Below are 20,331 nucleotides of genomic sequence, written 5' to 3' on the forward strand. Positions count from 1 at the left end.
ACCTCTCAGTCTCAGGGGGGACACTCTACCCACTCGGCCACTGAGCTGGAGAAAAAATAATAAAATAAAAAATAATAATAATAATAAAAAAAATAATAATAATAATAAAAAATATATATAAATATATATATATATATACTGTATATATATATATATATATATTGAATTTTTTTCTAGCCTTATTGGATAAGTTCGGCGGGCCGGATTGAAACGCATAACGGGCCGTATTTGGCCCGCGGGCCGGGGTTTGACCATGTCTGGACTAGAGTGTTCACAAATATATTGGGGTTCCTACAGGAAGTGTAAATGAGGAATTTGGACATGATGTATGTGGATTGGGACCACCCCCCCCCCCAAAAAAAAAGAATAAGAACAGAACTTGGAAAAATCTGGATCTCTGTAGACAAAAGTATTAGGACAACTAAAGGAAAATGGAAGTTGGAGTAAAAGTGAAGAAAATGTGGACAAAAGTATTGGGACCATGAGAGGAAGCGAAAATTGAGCTTGTACAGAAGTATTGAGAAAGAAATTAGACAAAAGTACAAGAAGTCAAAATGTGAATGAAACATGTTAAGAATTGGTACGCCAACATACAAGAAGTAATGCTATAGTTGAACAAAAGTATGGTGAGACATAACAACAACTGAAGCCTCCGATGAAATCAAATGTTTGTGTATGAACGCAGACTTTGACCGTTTTGCATCCACAGACGCATGCGACAGCGCTCTGGTGTCCAACCTGTCGCCGTCGGCCTTCCGAAGCTCCTCCCAGCTGTCTGCGAGTCACGCTCCCGTCTTCGCCAAGCTGAACAGACGAGATGGTGAGTGGCAATTCCACCTTGACAAGGTCATAGCGACACATCGTCTTTCTGCTGCGGTATGGAAATACAATTATCCCATTGATCTCCACTCGGACCCTGAAGCGTTGTCTTTCATTTATCATTGTTCCATCTATCATGTCTCAATAGAAAATAGATATGTTGGAAAGCATCTGATGCCACTTAAGTTGACCATTTTAACGCTTTAAACTTTTTTAGCGCTGTGAAAAAGTATTTGCCATCTTGTCAAATTCTTACCATACTTTGCACAGTTTCCCCACTTTCATGTTTAAGATCATGAAACAAATATACATTTAATGTCAATATAAATATCAAGTCCTTTTCCACACGGGCCAGGTACCATTGAATAGTTTTTCTAAATAAAAATAAAATAACCATTTATAAAACTGAATTTTATGTTTACTTGGGTTATATTTGTATGAAATCACATTTGTTGGATGATCTTAAACATGAAAGTAGGGAAAAGATCAATTTGAGAAGAGGGCAAATCATTTTTCATGGCAGTCATTCATATATTTATAGCTTCGTGCTATTGTGTATTGTTATTAGGGTTGGTATCGATTCTAGTTTCCTCAATCGATTTGATTTCGATTCACTTGAGTTCAGTTCCATTTGATTTCAATTTTTTCCGATTCGATTCACCTCAATTCAATCCGATATTGATTAATTATGAACATTTTATAAATTGTTCTTAAATATCAAAGACATGATAAAAACTCCACAAACATTCAATTCCAAATTAAATTTTGCAGAGGCAGTAACTGGTTAAATGGTTCCGTTTACTCATGAAAATAACACGTGTTATAATCACTTAAGTGTTATGCAAACATTGACATCAGCAAAAATGAGATGAAAATATTTTCTCAATTCTAATTCAATAATTGTAAATAGAAATTTAAAAGATTCAAAATTGTCTTGAGGTGCAATAAGTCAGGTCTTTCATAAATGTAAGAAAATACTTTTAAAATCATGTCAACAATAAATTTCAAGAAAACTGTATATATATATATATATATATATATATATATATTTTAAAATCAGCCTTGAAATTCTATTTTCTTATGAATTTATGGGAAAAAGAGATATTAAAATAATCTATTCATGGTTTTATGAATCGATATCAGGCTCAAAAAGGAATTATTTGTTGTCGTTTTTTAAACCAGTCCTAGTTGTTATGCACCTGACGCATCCTAATCTAATTCTTTGGGGGCTAATACACCAGGAATCCTTGGTGTCCCCCAGGGTTCACCACAAGGGCCCCTATTATATCCATGGGAAAGATAACCTGGCAATAGCCAGATTGCTATAGTGATTCACTCAAGGGAGTCATCCACAATATCAATCTGGTACTGCTCCACGCTGATTTGTTTGGGAAAGGCGGTAAAGGCGGGACATTCTGTACAAAACTTCGAGCTGATTGGACGATGCGGCATCTTGTTCACCTTTGTTTTGACCAATCACGGCAACGGATGAAACCTTTGTCTTCTGTCTCGTCTTGGGGTTGTGGGGACGTTGTGGGGGGGAGAAGCATGGGATGGGATCATAGGATTGATCCTCCGCCCTGGTGACCATGCCAAAGTGTCCTTGAGCAAGACACTAAACCCTAATTTACTCCAGTGGGAGCTGGAAGCACACTGAAGTGTGAATGGGTTGTAAAGTGCTTTGAGCACCATATGGTGTAGATAAGTTCAGTCCATTTACCATTTACCATTTTCAGACACAACTATGTGTATGCAAAAATGAAAAGTCAACTTTCAGTAATATATCCCCTGGGACATATAAATGAAAATGTACTTTGTGCCATACTGCGCCATTAATTCACAAGCATCATTCAGTAGTTTGGTGATGAAATTCTGCGTCAACCAATACAATCTCTGTGGTTGCTCACTTTATAGGCAACGTTAAACATTTTTTGACCCTAATATGTTATATGAGACCTCACTAGTCTAAACATGACATTTTAATTAATATTACATTTGTGGAATATGAGTTATGAAGCAAAATCCAGCCTATTTTATCCATCACAGGGGGCGGCCATTTTGCCACTTGCTGTCGACTGAAGATGACATCACAGTTGCTCAGGTCTCAGGTAACAACCAATCACAGCTCAGCTTCAGAAAACGGGTAAGCAGTGATTGGTCGTTACCTGAGACCTGAGCAACTGTGATGCCATTTTCAGTTGACAGCAAGTGGCAAAATGATAAAATCCGATATTGATAAAAACAGAATACTATTTAGACCAGTGGAGCTGCATAAAACATGTTATTGTCAAGAATATTTTGAGGGGGTTGAATTCCCCCTTTAAGTGATTTAACGTTTGCTTCTTATGAACGATTAATTCTTGATGCTTGGGGTATTTTTTAGTAAAGAATGCCACCGACATGTTTTTAAGACACCAGGGAACAGTTTTAAATTGTGAAACACTTGCTTAATTAGTTTCCTTTAAGCATAATCATCTAAATTTCCCCAAGTTACATTCAAAGTAAAGACTCCATGACAATTGGCGTCAATAAAAGACCGCCCGGGGGATGCGCGACACAAACTTTCCAGTGTGTCTTGGCACACAAAGTTGTTGTCGGAATGATAAAGGAAATTAAGGGGAACTGCTGGATCCGGAGGGGGGGCATTGATTTTTGTTAAAGTGAGGCAAGCCAAACAAGCACAAAAAGGAGAAGAAAAAAAACAAAATCAAGCCTGCCGTTGCCTGATGGAGCGAATGAGCTGGCAGAGCGACGTTCGCAGCGGCATCGATCCGACGTTTGTGGCCTCCCGCAGCCGATAAAAGCTCTCTTGTAAAAAAATCTCTGTCTCTTTACCTGTGAAAAGTTTCCCCTTAGCACGCCGTTAATGTGCTCCAGATGCTGCGCGCTCCATTAGACGGCAAGAGCCAAATAGTGCACATGTAGCCCAGTGGAAAGTGCAGGCAGGTTGTAATTCTGTGTAGTTTGTCACACAGCGTTACACAGTCATCCGCTGGCCTTTTAACTCTCTTAAATCTCATACATGTGTAAAAAAAAAAAATAATGAACTACTGTTAACAGTAAAACATAAGAACGCTAAAACACGTTAATGCCCGTTTTACATTCTACAGTTAACATTTTTTGCTGTTACTCAAGTATATAAACTAGTCACACAATAATGTATGAATAGCATAATCATCATCATCACCATCATCAGCCTAATAATAATAATAATAACTACAGTCGTAAACAAACAACTGCACCAAACTATGTTATTAAATAATGCTACAGTAACTAACAAACTACATTGACAAAATATCAGCGAACTATGAATGAACTACAGTAATAAACTACAGCAGTTAACTCCAGTAACAGACAATGTAATGACCTTAGTAATAGCTAATCATAGAATAAATCTAAAGACACCAAGGAATGTAGCTAACTGTTTACGCTAAGCGACAGGAACAACTAATCGATGATCAGATTAATCGATCATTATTTTTCAGAATCAGAATTTGGACATCATTTTAATCTTTTAGACTTTGTTCAGCTTAAAATGATCCACTTGGACTTTCTGCCTCTCAACCCTCAACTCTCTCTGATTTCTGTAGTTGTCCATGAAAGCAGACAGATTACTTGTGTGACATTTGCAAACATCTGCTTTCATTGGCAAAACAATAATCAACATTTTTGACTTTCTGTCTGTTACAGCCCAAACCAGCAACAAAACCGTAACCAATTTATGTATTTTGTGCACACAATGTCATGTTTTTGACTAAAGGGATGAAAAGTAAAAAAATATATATTTTATCCACAAACTAATCCACAGATTAATCATCCATCCATCCATTTTCAATTATTAAAATAATAATTAGTTGCAGCTCTAACTATAGTAACAATGTAATTGTAGGTAACAAACTACAGTAACAAAAATAACTACAACTCTGCAAATAAATCACTTCAGTAACAAGCTAACTGCTGTAAAGAACTATATAATTAATCAACTAAGTAATGAACTAACTAGAGTTACAAACTACATTATGAACTACAACAACAACTTAAAGGTGTATTCAAGGATCTTCTCGAAAAGTAGAAGTCAAACGTCCGTTTGTCACTTCAAAAAAAATGCGCATGCAGAAGACCATCCTACCAGCTCTCCTGCTCGTTCCGGGGGAAACGGCGATCAAATGTCGGGAACGAGCGAGCTCATCTTCATCATCATCTTCATCATCGGTCGAGCTACAACGATGAATGGCTGATTCCTTAGCTCAGCGGCTACATGCTACAAACACTCGACGCGCGCATGCGCAGCTAGGAACGAGCACGCACGACGTCGTTATGGCAGATTGATTGAAGGGATGTAGAACTAATCTTTAAGATGATCCACCTGGAAGACGCAGCGACAAAAGATCCTTGAGTACACCTTTAAGTACAAAAACAAAGCAAAGTTGCAAACAAACTATCGCGATAAACTAACTGCAGTGACAAACTATACAATTCACCGACTACAGTAACAAACGTATAAACTGCAGTAAAAGCTAACTTACTGCAGGATTGCACGCACACACACACACACACACACGCACGCACGCACACACACACACACACACACACACACATGTATGTTTTACTATCTTTGTGGGGCCATCAAATTGACATAATGCATTTCCTTGCCCCTCCCCCTAACCCCAACCTTCAAAAATGATTGGCTACCCCCATTTCTTACCCTAGCCTCAACCATAACCGAATTCAAACCTAAACTCTAAAACCCTTTTTGACCCTCAAAAAGAGGTTTGGACTCATGGGGACCACCAAAATGTCCCACAAGGTCCCCACAATGATAGTAAAAACCCAGAAAATGTAAACACACACAAACTTGTCTTTGTATCATAGTGGGGGATTATCATTGACATAATGCATTTCCTAGCCCCTCCCCCTAACCCCAACCATCAAAAATGATTGCCTGCCCCCATTCCTTACCCTAACCTCAACCATAACCCAATACAAACCTAAACTCTAAAACCAAGTCTTGACCCTCAAAAAGAGGTCTGAACTTGTGGGGACCACCAAAATGTTCCCACAATTTGAAATCGGTCCCCACAATGTTAGTTAAACCTGGAAAAACACGCGTGTATGGGCCCCACGATGTAGCAAAGACAAGGGGACTATGTGTGTGTATTAAGCGAGTGAAGGAATCAATAGATGAAGTGTTCCTGTGTGTGCTGTGAGGAGGATGGAGGATCCCAGCCTGAGCGTAAATGAACATGGATTGTGTGAGTGACGCCCTGGTGATTGCGTCGCTCTTAAATGTGCATTTTATCAACATAGATTCTCACTCCCATCGTCAGGATGCTAAATGAGCTTTGTTTCCTGTCAGCAATATTTCACAAATCCTTTCTTTCGTCTGCCTCACCTCACCTTTAATCGCGTCTTACAACAACAACAACTAAACAAACAAACAAGCAGACTCGGGAGAGGACAGGTCTTTGCCAAGCCATGTTGTCCTATATGGTGGTGGTTCCCGACTGTTTTTGTCTTTTGTACCCTCGAACCTTTGCGTCATAGCAGGAGTAGCCCCACACTCATACCTCTTGTTGATGATTCTTCAAAAGTAGAACGTAATGTAACTGATTATTGATTGGAAATCTTTTATATTAATCTCCTTAATTTGAGCATTTCATTATCAGGGCATTGTCTTCTTTTGAATTCAAATTAAACATAAAAATAAATATTTGCCTTGAAAATAAATGTATAATATAAATGAAAAATCAAAAAAACTAAATCAGAATAAATAATACACCTGCAAAAACTGGAGCTCGTTTGAATAAGTCCACTTTGAACTGTTATCTTTAGAAAAAAACTTTTGTCTCGCCAGGGAAGCAAGTTGTAAAGCACGCCGCACATTTACCATTTTATTTATTACTTATGATATGAATGAGAATATTTTTTTATCATCTTGCACTGTCAAAAAATAAGTAATATTTACTTGAAAAAAAACATTTTACAAGGAGAGTTTGAGTACATTTTACCAGTTTATTTATTTTATAAAAAAGCTATTTAATCCTATGAGGTTAACTAACTAATTGACTCCGGTAACAAATTGACTAACTACAGTAATGATCTAATTACTAACTATTTAACTTCAGTTAAGTAACAGAGGAATAAATGAATTACAGTAAGTAAATCTGGTAATAAACTATATACAGTATATCTAGTCACTAAGAAACAAAGTAGCTAACCAGCTAACGATCTCCCTGCAGTGCAAACAAGGTCAATAATTAAGCGCTGAGTTGGATGAATGTCTCTGAGTGCCAATCAAAACGGTTAGGCCTATTGTGTTATTTTTATCGTCTGTGTAAAGTTAGAATTCTTAACAAGCTGCAGTCTTTGTTTGGCAGCGTTTCCTCATCTTGAACAAGAATCTCTTTTCCAACTGGAACAAAAGATCTTTTTCCTTTCCCCCCCACTCTTTTTTGAAGTATCTTGCCGTAATTGCTCGCCACTGTAACAGTTAGCGCATCGCTAACGTAGCAATCCAGCTCCAGTGCCGCGTGCCAAATGTTAATAGCGGCCTTTATGTCTGAGCGCTTCTTGACGCTCCCACGCCATGGCGACGCAATTACACCGACTTCAAGAAAATAATTGTGCTGCTGTAATCGCTTTTTTTCCCCCCAAAGGACTTGGATTTAAAAGTATAATTAAAGTTTAATTACAAGCTGCTATGTGGCAGCGGTTGAGAGACGGCGAATCAAGTAGCAAATGACTCACTCTATGCTACTGACTGTATGACTAAACTGTATACAATAATTCAGTTAACATTTGACTACAACAGATATAACTACACAGTAATGAGTGGAAAAACTAAGGAACTAACTACAGTAACTTATTATGGAAACAAACAACTACAGATGCTAACTATGCAACTTGATAACTACAGTAACTAATTACTGGTAACAAATATGTAGCTAACTAGAGTACAAATATCTAAATACAGTAACCATGCAACCAACTATAGTAAATAACTACGCTACTAACTTCAGTTGGTAACTATGCATTAACTTACTAGAACAACAAACAAAATGTAGCAACAATATGTAACCAACTCCAGTTAGCTTCTTAGCTAATTGCAGTAAGAAGATGACTTTAACTAGGTAACAAACTAATTGCAATGAACTATGTATTTCACTGAGTAACCAGCTAAATTCCTTCAGTAACTAAAAAACTGCAGTAACTATATATATATTTAAAAAACTTAACTACAGTAACAGTAATGAACTAAATACGATAACTACAATAACAACTACAAAAAGAAATACAACAGTAGGAAGCTAAATAAAGTAACTATGCAACTAAGTAAAAAAAACTAACTACAAAAACTAAAATATAATTACAGTAACTAACAAACGAAATCTGGTACTAAAGAACTAACAGTAAGTGACTACAGTAACGAATGGACTAACTACTGTAACAAACTAACTATTAAATTCCTGCAGTAACTAACGACTAAAGTAACAAACTATAAACTAACGCAAACCACAATATCACATTAAGTGCAATAGCAAACTATGTCAATAACTTCAGTAACTACCTAACTGCAATACAGTAACTAACAAACCACAGAAAGTGAGTAAGCAAGTAATAACTACTTTGCAGGTAAAGCAAATAACTACTCATGTTAACTAGTTGAAATAAGTAGCTAGTTGATGGAAGTAACAACAACAAAAAACGCTGAGGAAGGTAACTACTCAAAGTTAGTTTATTTATTATTTACTATTTTGGATCACCATAAGCTACTCTTCATGGGGTTCTTTGGCAGAAGCTAAGTAAGTAAGCAAGCAAGCAAGTAAGTAAGTAAGTAAGTAAGTAAGTAAGTAAGTAAGTAAGTAAGTAAGTAAGTAAGTAAGTAAGTAAGTAAGTAAGTAAGTAAGTAAGTAAGTAAGTAAGTAAGTGACTTGATTATGAGTCTAAATGAGACCTGGCAACCACTCAGGTTATCCTTTCACTCTCCTGGTTACCTTTTGTGGCGGCAGCTGGAATATCTTTGCATTATTAAACATCTTTGTTAGCCTGACGTCCACGCGACAGACGTCGTCTCGGCGGTTGTCTTATTGGTCGTCTCCGTCGTCATTGTCGTCTTGGCGGTCGTCCATCTGCGCCGGCGTCCTTGTTCCTCGTTACGAGGGCTCCGCTCCGCTAGTCCGAGACAGACAAATTGAGAGGTGTCAGGTGTCAGGTGTCAGTTGACGGCGGGAGCGAAGTGACAGCGTAATACACTCGGAATTCACACTTGATAAAGAGCAGACGGCCAAAAGGTCCGCCGCCATCTGTTCCATGAGGATTTGTCCACTTTAGATTTGTTTGTAATTCAAAGAAACCTGGCAAACATGTTGGCTCACTTAAGGAATAGAAAAAGTAAATGGGAAAAAAAGGACATTCAAATAAATCAAATGTGTGACATTGAATTACATTAAATAAATCACATTAAAATTAATGATTTATGAATCCAATTCATCACAATAACAGCAATGACATCAAATTAAATTATAATACGTATATACAATTATCCTACATTAAATTCAATCAAAATAAATACATTTAAATTAGATTTGGATAGCAAAATTACATTATATGAAGTAAAAAAAACATTTACATCCAACTGAATTAATACGTGAAATTGTTTTAAATGAAGATGAAAAAAATACATTCACAGTAAATTAAAGATAATTACAATTATATTAAATCAAATTAAAATAAGCGCAATTGCAGTGAATTAAAATAAAAACGTAATTAGATTAAATAAAATCTATATCAAAACATTTACAATAAATTATAATCTGACACTTACATTAAACTAAAAACTATGATAATAGAGTAATTAAAAAATAAGTTATAATCAATATAACCAAACTACATTACACTTTTGTAAAAGGGCTTTAAATGGCAAAGTCAAAACACTAATACAACTTAAATTAATTCTAATGAATCTTTAAATGAAATTAAAATGCACTAAATAGCTAAATTAACTGCAATTGGCTGGCATCCAGTTCACAGTGTACTCCGCCTACTGCCCGAGGCTGGCTGGGATGGGCTCCTGCACCCCGCGACCCTTGTGAGGAAAAAGCAGTTAAGAAAATGGATGGATGGATGGATAGCTAAATTAAAATAGATATATTTTAAATAAATACAGTATAAAAATACAACACAGTTAAATAAAAAAATATAGAAATAATAATTTATAACAAATAATTAATTTGTGATTTATTTTTTTTTAAATTTGATCCCTGATGAAAAATAATGCTAATGAATTTGTAATATTTGGATATAACAAATCTCTAAAATGTTATAAATAAATCAGCTTATTAATAAAGATACGGTTTTAATAGTCCACTCAGGGACACCAAACAAAAGCAACATACAACATACTAATAAAGTACAAATAATACACATAATGAAAACATTCTCTTATAACAATAAGTCTCTGTCGTAGCTCAGTGCTAAAAAGAGGGTTAATATTACTGCATCTGCCTCCATCTCACTGCAATGAACAGGCAGCACTGAAGTTTTCCAAAGGTGTCCCACAGGGCATACGTCCATTTCCTTCCCCCGTTTTCCTTTAATACCTGCGTTTTGCGGAAAAGGTCAAAGCGTCCGCTCGCTGTCTCGACGTCTGCAGCTTATTAGAGTTTGCCCTTTTAACCCTTCAAAGTTCACGTCAACGTTTACATTTTCCGGTTTTAATTAATAGAGAGAGCCTTCAGCATCGGACACAATGTCGCTCTGTGCATCGTAATAATTCATCCGTCCACTCAAAATCAGCTCAACCAACAAGAGCTCTGTTAACAAGAGGAAAGACGTGACATTTGAGTTAAAAAATGGGGGGGCGAGGGGGGGGTGGCTAAGGAGTAAACTTGGGGGAGGTCATTTTGTAGTGCAGACCTCAGCCGAGGCCGATCACTTTGCTTTTGTCCGTGAGAACGTTTGCAAATGAAAAATTTGTCTGGCGATAGAAAAACAAACGGTCACGTGCTTTCAAGAGAATCTCGCTAGCCGTCCGTGCTGCCACCACTTTGGAATCCAGACGTCAAGGTCTGGTCGGACGAGTGATCAAACGAGATTGTCAAGCGCAGGTGATGAATGGGAATTAAAAGGTGCGTCGGTGGCACCTTTCACGCGGGACTCTCGTTGGGGATTTGGTAGAGTTGCGCCGTCTGTTGACGTTATGAAGACGAATGGAAATGTGACGCGCTGCATTCAAAACAACACCAGCAGCCTTCTGAATTTAAAGCTGCAAAGAAGCATGAAGGTGACTTTTTAGGGCCCTTTCACACAGCAAGTTGGCCTATCAGAGACGTCATGGTGTATTTTTATTTTCAACAAGGTTAGTGACAGTTGCTTTAATTAAACACAAAAGAGTGTGTCAGTGAGAGTCAGATTTTACTGTAAATTTTACACTCTGGTTGAAGCCCCTTACACACAGGAGGTGAATTTGAATGCTGGTAAATTCATGTGTAGACTTCAACCCCTTCCTCCCTCATTTCTACCTTATACACAGCCAGTGTTCTGCCTCAGTTGCTAAATCAGAAGCCAGAATTTGTTTTACTTTAATCAATAGGTACCTTCCACACAGTCGTCATGCCACCTAAGGTACATTTCCAAATTCATAGAATTTCTTTAAGCCCCCTATTTTGTTTTGATGCCTTGCACACAGATGGTGTTGCTCCTCTGTCATACTTCTAAATTCACTCATACCCATAAGTGGCATTCAGCCTCTGATACTACATCAGACTCAGTGAAGTCAACTTCAACCCCCATCTTGATACCTTACACACAGGTGGAAATTTCTGAAGCTGGCAAATTTGCAGGTTGACTTCATACCTTACACATCGCCAGCATTTTGCTTCAGAGGCTACACCAAAAGCCTGAAAATTCACAGAACATCCATCCCACATTTGGTACCTTACGCACAGGCAGTGTGCCACCTCTGGTACACCTACAAATTCATGGGTTGGCTTCAAGCCACCTATTTTTGGGGGGTACCTTACACACAAGTGGCATTCTACCCTTGCACATGCAATTTAATGGGTTGGCCTCTAACCGCCTCATCCCCATTGGTACCTTACACACAGATGTGTTCCGCCTCTGATACTATGGTAAAACCAGAGCAATTAATGGGTCAACTGTAACCGCCCCCCAACTGTCTTCGGTACCTTACACTCCGGCATCGATATTCCTCTGATGCTACATTGCTAGCCAGAAAAAAATACAAATCTACTTTAAACACCCACCCCATCAGTACCTTACACACAGGTGGCATACCTGTTTTGGTCCACTCCAAATTTGTGGGTTGACTTCAAGCCCCCCATTGAGTCTTGGCGTCTCATACACAGGTGACGTTCCTCCTCTGGTACATCTCCAAACTCATGGATTGACTTCTACCCCCTCCTTTCCATCAGTACCTTACACACAGGTGATGTTCAACCTCTGATACTACAGTATGTAAAAGCTGGAAAATTTGTGATTCAACCTCACTCCCCATCCAGCATAGGTACCTTACACACAGGCGGCACCTTTAATACTATAGGTTAGGTAAAGGTGATTTTAGTTCCGCTGTCCCACTTTGGTACCTGAGACACAGAACAATTTAGGACAAAAACCCGGCTTTGTTGGTGTGAATTTATTTTTTGGGACAATGATACATCGTTTTGTTTACAGGTGCAGGAGGTTGGTCTCCACTGGCGTCTGACTCGTCTCAGTGGTTGGAGGTGGACCTCGGGGAACGGACAACAATCACGGCGGTGTCCACGCAGGGACGCTATGGCAGCTCTGATTGGCTGACGTCTTATCTGCTCATGTTCAGTGACACCGGTCACAACTGGAAGCAGCACCGGCTGGAGGACAGCATTGGGGTATGTGTAGGAATTCTGGAGCCCAACTTCTCACACCAAAATTATTTTGCACAAACAGTATACACGTGCATGTAAAACGAGTGTGACCTCTGCCAGGGCCGGAAAAGGGAAGAAATATATATATTTGCAGTCCAACTTCTTGCATTAAAATTCCCTCTTCTTTGTGTTTATTAGAAGTCAGTTAATAGTCTTTTTTTTTTAAATAGTTTCAATAGCCAAAACCAATTTGTTTACAAATGTCAACTTCTCACACCAAATTTTCCTCTTCCTTTCCATAATCTTAGAGGTTTTTGCTAGTTTGTTACGCAGATCTCCACACTCAGCTGGACAAATGCTTGCTCCCCAACTTCTCACCATAAAATTAATTCTCCTTCAGCACAAGGTGTCTCGGAAATCAGTTGAGTAGTTGTTGTTGTTTTTTGTTAGATTTTTTTATTATTATTATTGTTATTATTTTGTAATGCTTTATCTCCAAGTTCTCACACCAATATTCCTTTTTCATCATCACCTAAGGTACATTTCCAAATTCATAGAATTTCTTTAAGCCCCCTATTTTGTTTTGATGCCTTGCACACAGATGGTGTTGCTCCTCGTCATACTTCTAAATTCACTCATACCCATAAGTGGCATTCAGCCTCTGATACTACATCAGACTCAGTGAAGTCAACTTCAACCCCCATCTCAGGGATTTATTTTGCCAAATTACTGCCAACATTAACAAAATACTTTTATATTCATATATAAATATAAGAATTTATTCAATAACAATATTTTTTATCTTTTATATAATATTCTGAATAATCTATTTTTTATAGCTATTTTTAATTACATGATTTAGTATTTTTTCACATTTCTTGTGTGTTGCCTTTATTCTGCTCTAGTAATGCATGGTAATGATCTTTCTTACTTGTTCATATAATATCCAATAGTTTATTTTTGTAGGTCTTTATTTCAGCTTCCATCGTTTTCAATTTAATAAATCCTTTGTATAAAATGTTTTTCTTTTTACATGCATTCTCTACCCCCTTTGTCACACATGCCTTATTTAGACCATTATAAGCTTTGATGTTACTCAGTGGAATGCAGACCTCCCCCGAGACCCAGCTCTTAAAAAATGTGAAAAATAGAGCTAGTGAGGTTAGCCGGCTGAGCTAACAATTCTAGCCAGATCAAAATGTAGAGGCAAAAATGTACAGTACCTGAAGTAATAAATCACAGTCATACTTAAGCTCTAAAACCAGCAGCAATTAGATCAGTCTATCTTGGCAATTTATCACGAGTGTTTTGACTCCTCGTTAATATTGCATGCAGAGCGGCGTATGAGCTTGTTGCCATTTCTGAGCCACCCGGCACCATTTAGCTGTCCGCCAACATGCCCGGGCAGACCGCAACGCAGCCGTGGGCTAAATTAAAATGTCCGGCGTGCTGCCTGATTAAAAATGCATCAAGACAGATGCACCAGATGATGATGACAAAAAGGAGGCGAGATTTGGAAACTGTTATTTTGTGGTACAGTATACTGTACACTGGAGAATTTGCGGGCAAAAGTATCAGAACACCAAATGAGGCGTTTTAGGATACCCACAGGAAGTGAAAAAGTGGGGGAAATGTAAACAAAAGTCTTTTGTCATCCTCAGTCTTTCTCAGGCAACATCAACGCGGACAGCGTGGTTCAGCACAAGCTGCAGCAGTCGGCCATCGCTCGCTTCGTGCGTCTGCTTCCCGTGGGTTGGAACCCCGGCGGACGCATTGGACTGCGGCTGGAGGTCTACGGCTGTCCTTACAGTGAGTCGTCCGCCTACGTTCATTAGGAGAGACGCCAGAGGACCATCAGGCTTTCATGTGGGAAGATAATAACATCATATCGCATCTCATCCTCCTCCCTCCCGTTTGAGTGTTGTTTTGTTTTCCTGGCTGTCTAGCAGCGACAGACACACAAGCGGATTTTAATTCTTACCTCGTTCTCTTACGTAAGACACAGCACTTTGCACGTCGACATATTTTATTGAAGGTGAGCCATAAGGCAAACAAGTTAGGGTTTCAGGCCAGGTTAGCGTTTAAAACTAGAGTTAGCATTTTAAACTAGAAAAATTCCCGCGGAAATTTTGAATGGGACTGCTGACTCTTGTAAATGAGCTGAACAGTTTAAAATTTAAACGACTGGAATCGGTTAGCGTTTAAAACTAGAGTTAGCATTTTAAATTAAGTTGCAAATTAGAGGGGTTAAAAAAAAAAGGTTATGGTATCAAATTGGGCTTTTCAAAAATGGGTTTGTGTTTCATATGAGTGTTCCAAACTGAAATTTTAAGCCATTGTTAGGGTTTCAAACAAAGGTTTAAAATTAGGGTTTTAAAACGGTTAAGATTTCAAACAGGTGAGGGATTTGCAATTAGGGTTTCAAGCTAGGCTTTCAAAGTAAAGCTTCAAAACAGGATTGGGGTTTCAAAGAAGGGTTTCATAAACAGGGCTAGGGTTTCAGAGTAAGGGTTCAAGGCAGGATTAGGGTTTCAAAGAAGGGTTTTGAGCCATATTTAGACTTTAAAAAAAAGGGTTTGTATTTCATATGAGGGTTTCAAACTGGGCTTTTAAGACATCGTTAGGGTTTCAAACAAAGGTAGGGGTTTAAAATTAGGGTTTTAAAACGGTTAAGATTTCAAACGTGATTGATTTGCAATTAGGGTTTCAAGCTAGGCTTTCAAAGTAAGGCTTCAAAACAAGATTGGGGTTTCAAAGAAGGGTTTCATAAACAGGGCTAGGGTTTCAGAGTAAGGGTTCAAGACAGGATTGGGGTTTCAAAGAGGGGTTTTGAGCCATATTTAGACTTTAAAAAAAGGGTTTGTATTTCATATGAGGGTTTCAAACTGGGGTTTTAAGACATCGTTAGGGTTTCAAACAAAGGTAGGGGTTTAAAATTAGGGTTTTAGAACAGTTAGAATTTCAAACACTGGTTTGGGATTTGCAATTCAGGCTAGGCTTTCATAGTAAGACTTCAAGAAAGGGTTAGGGTTTCAAAGTAGGATTATGGTTTCTAATTAGGGCTTCAAGCAAAGACAACATCAGGGTTTCAAGTCAGGGCTAAAGTTTCAATCCCAGTTTACGGTCTCAAATTAGGTTTAAAAGCCAATATTAGGGTTTCAAATGAGAGTTTTAGACCACAGTTAGGGTTCTAAATATATATATTTTTTTATTAGGGTTTTGAATCATTTGGGGTTTCAAATGAGGGTTTCAAAGCAGGACTAAGGTTTCAAAGTAGGGTTTCAAGCCTGAGCTAATCACAGATTAGGGTTTCGAGACAGTATTTGGATTTCAAATGAGTATTTCAAACCTGAGTTAGTGTTTCAAGCACCGTCTTTCAAATTAACGTTTCAGACCACGGTTAGGGTTTGAAAATAAGGTTTCAAGACAGGTTTAGGGTTCTAATTAGGGTTTCAAGAAAGGAATTGGGTTTCAAATGAGGGTTTCAAGTCAAGCCTGTTTTAGTTGTAGAGCTTCTTGTTTTAAGAGCAAACAGCTGTCAGTGCTCTTTGAATGTTTCTGTCTTGTAATGATGCCAGAACTTCCACTTGACACATTTCACGGCCTTCTTCCCGCCTTGCGCTCGTCAGCCTCCGACGTGATGTCGCTGGACGGCGAGAGCGGCACGGTGGCGTACTCGTGGAGCCAGGAGAAGGAAAACGAGGAGCAGGAGGTGTCGTTCAAGTTCAAGAGTCTGAAGAATTGCGGGATGCTGCTTCACGCTCGAGGAGCCTCGGGACTTGGACTCAGTGCGGAGCTCAAGGCGGGAAAAGTGCTTATGGCCGTCACGGGACACCAACAAGGTAACAACATGCTTGCTACCAAAACTTTCACAGGGCTTTGAAGGGTTAGGTTGCAGATTTCAAGGTAGGGTTGTATAGGTTTTGGAAGGTTTGGAAGGTCTGAACTTGTCGGCTGTAGCTTTAATATCCTTTGTGGGTGCTGTAATTGTTGAAAGTCATAAAATGATGATAAAAGATACATTTACACACTTGTGAGTCACATTTTCATTTCCTACTTTTGTCATTAGCTTGGAGCGCTCAAGTGAAACTTGAGAAGAATCTTTCATATTCACTCCTCGTGCATTATTCACTCAGAAGCAATAATCTTCTCTTTGTCTGCTTTTGACTGAAACTTCACATTTCCTCTGCTTATGAACTTCTCTTTTGATTTTCATGTTTTTTGTACATCATTCTTTTTTTTTACTTCATAGTTTTTCTTCTCTTTTCATTTTCCTAATGAACTCTATCTTCATGTGTCTCGTCTTTCTCTCTTTAGCAACAAATACATTTCAATACGAAATTGGAAATATGTACTCAACATATGGATAGCAACAGGAACCACAGCAATACTACTACTACTACTACTACTACTAATCACAACAACTAAACTGTCATGTTTTGGTTCTGTGGGGTTGGGATTTTGTTTAGTTTTTGGGTGTTTGTGTCCACCACCATCCTGACAAAACTATTACTACTACAGCTACTCCTACAATCACAACAATGACGACAAATGCTTAAACGCTACATCTATCACTACCACTACTATTACATCTAATAATTTACTGTACTACACCGTAATTAATTGACTGTAGAATTTACTGGAAATAACTAGCAAAAAAAATTACTTTTAAATTTACTTTTTTTATTTTATTATTATATATTTTATTTTATTGTTCATTCGGTAATTTTACCGATTTGACATGTCATCATCATTGCTCTTTTTTATTTGAATTAAAAAATATATTTTGTATGTGTGTGTGTGTGTGTGTGTGTGTGTGTGTGTATGTGTGTGCATTTGTGCGTGCGTGTGAGTGTGTACTCATTAGTTCACCTAAAACCTATTAAAAATCCCATACCGTTCCCCTAAACCGAATACTTCAGAATCCAGCTAGTCGTGAGGTTGTCAGGAGACCCGAGGAAGGATCAAAGAAAAGAAAGGAAAGTGAAATCCAGCACCGACCAGACATTACCTATTACCCACCGGGTTACCGGGTCAACCCCAGAAAACATCTAAATTCCAACAAATTAGGGAGACCTCAAGAGACCAAAGGAGAGACTGAGGAAAGGAAGGAAGGAAAGATGAAGCAGAGTGAGATCCACAGACGACCAGGGGAGGAAGCAGATTGTGTTTGAATTTCGATAGATGCTGGTGTGGTGGATCTGGCATGCATGAAAAACTCCACCAAAGAGGGGAGCCGTCGACCCCGGCCAGGACAGAGCAAGCACAACACCTCAGGGCCCCCCAGGCCACGGCAGCACCAAGGGACAAACCCCGGGCCCCGCAGGGGCCACCGGCCGGAGAGCAAAACCAGAAGCCAGGAGCACCCCCCACCCCAACCCGGCCCGCGCCCCCAACCCAACGCAGCAGGACGGGGCACGGCAGGCCCACTAGGCCCCCCATCCACCACAACCCAGCCCCAGCTGCCCCCAGGCCCCCAAACCCCCACAACCCCCCCCCCCCAAAAAAAAACAAACAAACAAAACAAAAACAAGCCGCCAGCCCCCCAGATCCCGACCCCCAAACCCCGGGGACCCCCGTACCCAGGCATCTGTGCCGTAGAGGGGCCGGACAGCGGAGCGGAGAGAGCACCAGCGCCCACCCCACCTCCCGCCGCGTGGAGGGACGGAACAAAAAAAATTACTTCTAATGTTGCTTCTACTACTTTCCAGCGTACATTTTTCTTTTGACTCTGTGTTTTAAAGAAATCAGTTTTATTCTTGTAATGTGTCTTTGAATCTTCTGAAAAGCTGAAAAAACAAATGAAATGTATATGTTGTTGTTGTTTTTATTATTATTATTATTATTATTATTATTATTATTATCATTATGAAGAACACGGCTTGAAGAAGCCAACAGCACCACATCATCTGCAAAAAGCAGAGGTGCAATACTGAGGCCACCAAACCGGAAACCCTCAACGCCTTGGCTGCGCCTAGAAATTCTAAGAACTATGAATTTAGAACTACTAGAACAATACACTAATAATAATAATAATAATGCTACAATTTAACGCATTCCAATACAAAAGCTGTATGTAATATGTTTTCTCACTTTATGCAGTTGGTGTCACTCAAAAGCTAATCTTGTTATCACGCTTCAGTGACAAAATAAGAAATTTATTCCCCGGATTGTAAATAAGTTGTTGACAAGAAGACAAACTCCCGCCTCCTCATTTTGGGATGAAGATGTTTTTGTCCATCATCTTCCTCCTCGGCCTCCCACGACACCACCGGATGCATTTTTAACGACTGCGTTGGGTTTCTACTGGAACTTTTCCTTCCTTAGTTCTCCCGGCAGAGCTGGGCCGCGGGGAGCCCGGCCCCGCTAATTTGGAGCCGCCAACGCTCATCTAAGATTTATAACATCTCACGTTTGGCGTCAACGACGGAATATTTGGCTTTGCATCTCAACTTTTTTCCTCTTGTGATGATGATGATGATGATGAGGATGAGATAAGACAACCAGACTTTGAACCTCCCGCTGGGAGACAACATTGTCTTCAGAATACACCAAACTTTTCATGCAAACTTTTTGATGTCTTGTCAGAAAGTTGTTCTTGTGTTTTGTCTTCTTTAACACTCGAACCACACAGATCACAAATAGTTGACATGATTCATCGTAAAACAACACCATTCCAAAACTGGCAGAAAGCGTAAAAGAGCAAAAGAATGGCTCATATTCTTTGTCAAGTCGTGCCAAACTTTTTTTTGCTAGGCAGTAATGACATTTAAATGCTGACGATCCAAAGAGAAAAATAGAAATGATGTCAATAGAACTGAAAAAAAAAATACTAAACAAAACCAATAGCAAAAAGCAGTACTGTATTTATTTAGTATTAACATGGTGTTTAAAAAATGTTATTTGGGTAAACTGTATCACTATCTGTTTTCCCCCCACCATTTATTTATTTTTTTATCTGGTGGTTTTTACGTCAATTGTTTACTCCACAGTATCATCTGCTGGATCTGGAGGAAATCTTTTTCTTATTATTTTTTTATCTGGTCCAGTCCTGATGTAAAATCACCTTGACACCATCTTTTTTTTCTTTCCTAGGGTGGACTTCTAGTCTCGGTCTTCGTCATCTAGCCTCGTTAGGCAGCCTCTTGGATGATCAACAGTGGCACTCGGTGGTCATGGAATGTCACGCTAGCCGGTGCAACCTCACTGTGGATCAACACACAGAGACCGTGGCCCTACCACCACATTTCCACCACTGGCGTGCCCAGCAGGTCTTCCAAAAACTCGTCGCCACCATCGACATTTGTTTTTGCCGACGTTGTGATTCACGTTACGTTTTCCATCCTGGTGTCTTTCAGCTGAGTGTAGGTGGATTTCCCGACATTCCTGATGATAGATTCCAAGGCTGCCTCGAGAATTTGGTGTACAACCACCATAACCTGATCGCAATGGCCAGACAGGGCGACCGGCGAGCGTCCGTGACGGTCAGTCAATGACAGCTTTCTTAATAAGGTCAAACGTCAGACGGACGGCCAGTGATGTCCTTCACATTTGCGCTAATTGGCTTCACATTTAGCCAGCAACATTTTAATAAATGATGGATTTCTTTAACACTCTAGCTGCTAGCAAGTAATTCAAGCTACATTGTTTT

General features: G+C 39.1%; 1 protein-coding gene across 1 annotated transcript in view; it reads left to right on the forward strand.

Annotated features, from left to right (window-relative positions):
• The window catches only part of LOC144043497 (contactin-associated protein-like 4), a 92,288-nt gene that overhangs the window by 17,661 nt on the left and 54,296 nt on the right, over positions 1-20,331 (forward strand). Inside the window, exons 2-7 of the mRNA XM_077557198.1 lie at positions 710-820; positions 12,511-12,704; positions 14,342-14,489; positions 16,310-16,522; positions 19,776-19,951; positions 20,039-20,164. Coding sequence (XP_077413324.1) covers positions 710-820; positions 12,511-12,704; positions 14,342-14,489; positions 16,310-16,522; positions 19,776-19,951; positions 20,039-20,164 — 968 coding nt within the window. The remainder of the gene's footprint in view (positions 1-709; positions 821-12,510; positions 12,705-14,341; positions 14,490-16,309; positions 16,523-19,775; positions 19,952-20,038; positions 20,165-20,331) is intronic.

This window comes from Vanacampus margaritifer, chromosome 2, assembly GCF_051991255.1.
Source record: "Vanacampus margaritifer isolate UIUO_Vmar chromosome 2, RoL_Vmar_1.0, whole genome shotgun sequence".
NCBI lineage: Eukaryota > Metazoa > Chordata > Actinopteri > Syngnathiformes > Syngnathidae > Vanacampus > Vanacampus margaritifer.